Source organism: Lolium rigidum, chromosome 7 (genome assembly GCF_022539505.1).
Source record: "Lolium rigidum isolate FL_2022 chromosome 7, APGP_CSIRO_Lrig_0.1, whole genome shotgun sequence".
In the NCBI taxonomy this organism is placed as follows: domain Eukaryota; kingdom Viridiplantae; phylum Streptophyta; class Magnoliopsida; order Poales; family Poaceae; genus Lolium; species Lolium rigidum.
In genome coordinates this window covers 204,304,899-204,309,088 of record NC_061514.1, presented here as the reverse complement: position 1 = coordinate 204,309,088, position 4,190 = coordinate 204,304,899, and the positions used below count along the sequence as shown (strand labels likewise).

General features: G+C 39.8%; 1 protein-coding gene across 1 annotated transcript; it reads left to right on the top strand.

Moving 5' to 3' along the window:
• The first annotated feature begins 301 nt into the window (after positions 1 to 301).
• On the top strand, positions 302 to 3,877 carry LOC124675828 (transcription initiation factor TFIID subunit 10-like). Its single transcript, XM_047211901.1, has 6 exons — positions 302 to 481; positions 556 to 620; positions 912 to 974; positions 2,464 to 2,521; positions 2,622 to 2,672; positions 3,575 to 3,877. Exons 1-6 carry the CDS (start codon positions 302 to 304, stop codon positions 3,653 to 3,655), a joined length of 498 nt encoding a protein of 165 aa, XP_047067857.1. The 3' UTR covers positions 3,656 to 3,877.
• Positions 3,878 to 4,190: the final 313 nt, after the last annotated feature.

The following is a 4,190-nucleotide window of genomic DNA, read 5'->3' as shown; positions in this document are numbered from 1 at the left end:
TCACTATTTTCTTTATGCCACGGTAACAGCACTTATTCAACCAACAAAGGGATACCACTTAAATACTAGTATATGATTTGATTTTACTGTATTTAGATTAGATTTCTTTTTTGATAGATTTTAGTGTATTTAGCTATTTCCATAAAATTGGTACACAAGTCTTCTGCGCTTGCAATAATTTTGGGCCTGATATCTTTTGATACTGATATGCGCAGAGTGGGCTCATTTGTGCTGGCCCTTTTATTGCCCTTTGCCAAGCCTGCTCTGGAGGAAGGCAGCGACGCGGCGGACGGGAGGATTGATGATGGGAAGCAACAATGGCGGTGGCGGTGGCGGAGGCGGAGGCGGAGGCGGAGGCGGCGGGATGGTCCCGGGTGCCCCCTCGTCCATGGGTGCCGCCGGCGGAAGCGGAGACGGGCGGCACGACGACGAGGCCATACTCACGGAGTTCCTCTCCTCCCTCATGGACTACTCTCCCACGGTACGGCGGCGCCCTCTTGCCCTTTATACCCGCTCATTTCACTGAGTTCTGCGTTTGATTCGGTGGCGCGGCAGATTCCGGACGAGCTGGTGGAGCACTACCTTGGCCGCAGCGGCTTCCACTCCCCCGACCTACGCCTGTAAGTACTGATCGCTACACCTTCAATCTCCAAGAAGACCTAATGGCTGAATCGGTAATTCAGCTGAGACTCGTTTGCTGCTCTAAGATCATTCAATTAGAGGAAAATCTAACTTAAATTCGCGATGCATTTTAACTGTGAAGCCACATTGGGTGGTTATTTTAGCAACTTGCTTTAGTCAGAAATAAAATTGCCATTCATCCTCCCGTTAACTTGTATTGGTGATTATCGCCTTATTGGCCCACATGAGTTACACAGTTTTGATGTTGTCGTTGTTGTGTTGTTCTACAGAACGAGGCTGGTTGCTGTAGCCGCTCAAAAGTTTGTCTCAGACATTGCAAGCGATTCTCTCCAGTATGTGAATCTTCTGGTCATTCTTTTGTTCGTTTGAACTCAATGCAGTTGTATGTTGTGCATACTTTACAAGTATTTTTCTTTTCCTGTAACTTTTTCTCATATACTATTCAACATAGCATATGCCATGTAGTACCCTAGCAGACTTACTCATGGACAGTGATGAAATCTAAATTCATCCTTTGTCAGAACATTTTATGCTCTTAGTTATATGTTGATCTGTTCTTAACAATCTGAGCCCCTGTGTCATCAACTATATTCTGTTTCTGATAACAGCAGTTTTCTAGCCTTTCCAACTGCCAGATGTTATGTACTTATGTTCCTTCCTTAACTTTCGAGGCAAGTCACTAAAACTAAGAATCTCTGGATATACAATCATACAACAATATATTAACTATGTAATAACACTGTTCTTGCAAATTACCATGCGACAGTGGACAGCGATGATGGATTTTTGGTTCTTTCCATATTGAGTGGTACAAAAAGAGGAGTTTCTCATGTTGTATTAGTACTCCATAATATTATGTTAGAACCTTTAAAATACGATATCTTTCGATTTCCTTCAAAGGTTAGTTTTTTTTATTAGACTGGCGATATGCCAATCAACTCAGTTCTGAGGCCCTCCCCTGTTACTCAAGCCACTCCAATGCTCCATTACCGCTCCCCTCCTCCTCGAGATCTTGGTAAGGCTGAATGGTCCAAAACTTGTTGCAATGTCCTACTGAATCTGGGAAATGGCCAGTTCAGTTGCATCCCACTATCAAGTTCCTCCGTCAGTTTCTCCTGATCAAGTCATTTAACAGAACACGGCATCTCAATTCTTAACTGTAATAGAAAGTAGCTCAACTAAGTTGAATATTTGGAATTTATGCTTTAGATGTGTATTTAATCCCTAAATAACACCCTACTAAGTATCCTTTACAACCTCTCTTTTTAAATTATGAAGAATTGCATGGTATATTTTTATTTCTTAGTCATGACTGTATGGTTGATGACCTTATTTGTGTCTCTATAGGATGTATGGTTATAAAATAATTCTCATATGGTTACCATATTATGTTTCATATTATTGAAATTGTACTAAATAAAACCCTACTAATTATCCTTTACTATCCCTCTTTTAATGTATGAAGGATTGTACAACGTAATTTTATTTCTTAGTCATGGCACTATGGTTCACCTAATTTGTTATTTATATCAAAAACCTAGAGGAGTTTCAAGTGTAGCAGCATTATGTACTGGAAGACGTTATAATAGACAAGACGTGCATTGCATGTGTACCTTTGCTACTATGCATTAATGTACTAGTCTAAAACATATGTATTGTACTGATGATTAGGATAAACTATTTTGAACCTTGTATTCATTCTCGAGTCTCGACTATTTTAAAGCAAAGCTATTTTTGGTCTATTATGTCCTAAGTCACAACTCATATGCAGTATAGCATGGGCACTAATTTGCTGTTCCATGATTCTTTCCTATAAACTAGGCACTGCAAAGCCAGGGTAGCAGCACCTATCAAAGACAACAAGAGCAAACAACCGAAGGTGAATGTACTTGACAGCTGAATGCTTTATGTTATTCCTAGCATGACATCAAGCATCACATCCTTAGTGCTCTGTGATGATATGTTTTATGATACTTCAGGATAGACGTCTTGTATTGACAATGGATGATCTTTCTAAAGCCTTGCTTGAGGTAAGCCATTTTCTGACAATATCCAATCTCTGAATATTTTTTCCTTATGCAGTAGCGCCATTCACTGCTTCCTCCCATATCTGACGGTGCAGATTATCTGGTTTGGACACAGGATAGCAATATAGCCAGTTACTTTTTATCAGGACTTGAATCCCTGCACTTGTAAACCTGCAAAAGTTCACTAGCATAGACTGGCTTTAGTTAACCGTTTTAGACTAAGAAGATTGCTTGATGTTGGTCCAAATATATCATATTGATTCATTTATGCTCCAAAATTCTCACAACCCTATAAATTCACAAATACAAACTAAAAAAATTCTGAAGAAAGGGGTGGATGATGGCATTCATCAAAGCTTGAAACGTGGCTCTTTTATCGATGGGTGTTGGTAGCATGGTAGTATCCTAATCATCTTTAGTTAAATGTCACTGGTCAGGATGGGAACGATTACGCTGATCGAAATTCAGAATCAATTTACCTTCTGCCCCAAACTTCTAGCCAAAATTCACCGAGAAGGCATCCTTTACCTTGCAGAGCCATGTAGCCACTAGCCACATATCTTCAAAATAAATCTCTGAGTTTTCATTGATGTGCTTTTTTGTGACACACCTCGGTCTGGACTTTATCAGCAAGACAGCAACAAATCACATCAGAAGCTAGCATTTGTGACTCGCATGACAAAATCTATCTCGAAAATATGGTCATGTCAGATTAAAATCCTACTTATCGTGATGTTAACTCTAGATTATAGCTGCTGGACACCATTCCAGCACATTCATGTACAATATACATTTATGAACCAGCTTATACTGACAATGCAATATATGCTGTGTTTTTTTAGTTAAGAAATGCAGCAGATGATGCATCCTTCATTTCTGATTTGCGCTTCTGTGATTTTTTTCAGCATGGTGTGAACTTGAAGCACCCTGAGTACTTTGCGGACAGCCCTTCAGCAGGGATGGCTCCTTCAACAAGAGAAGAGTAGAGTCGATTGCTTGTTCAGAATAGGACCAGAATCCATTGAGACCAGCCCGTACCAAGTGTAATGCAGTACATATCAAATGAACGGTCATGCATGTGTCCTTGCCCAAATCAACAATCTTTTTTTGCGAGGATAGCTCTATGCAGCGTTATACTCACAAAACATTAAGTATCTACTTGATATATTATGGACTTAATTTCTACCTTTGCTTCTGTACTTATGATAATATAGTATCGATATCCTAATGATGCTTAATAAGACGCTCTCAAAATTTTGATTAAATCAGGTTGACTTTGTATTATGTTCAGATATGATCTCGATTAGTATAAGGTAGAACTTACTCTTCCATTGACAATGGCCTCCACTATCTGTTTGTGTTCTGCTCGAGTGTGATGGAACAAAGTGAGCATGCATTTCCATTTCATCTCTTCCCAGGTTGCAATGGATTTTTGAAGGTTCTCTTCACGCTGTAGGGTCACTTGTTTCGACCACACATTAGCATTAGCCATTTTCTCAAACTCAAGTGGTGCCATAGCCA

Coding starts and splice junctions, on each gene's coding strand:
- LOC124675828 (XM_047211901.1), top strand. CDS start 302: ATGATGGGAAGCAACAATGGCGGTGGCGGTGGCGGAGGCGGAGGCGGA. Junction 975..2,463: donor ATTGCAAGCGATTCTCTCCA/GTATGTGAATCT, acceptor CCTATAAACTAG/GCACTGCAAAGCCAGGGTAG. Junction 2,673..3,574: donor TTTCTAAAGCCTTGCTTGAG/GTAAGCCATTTT, acceptor GATTTTTTTCAG/CATGGTGTGAACTTGAAGCA.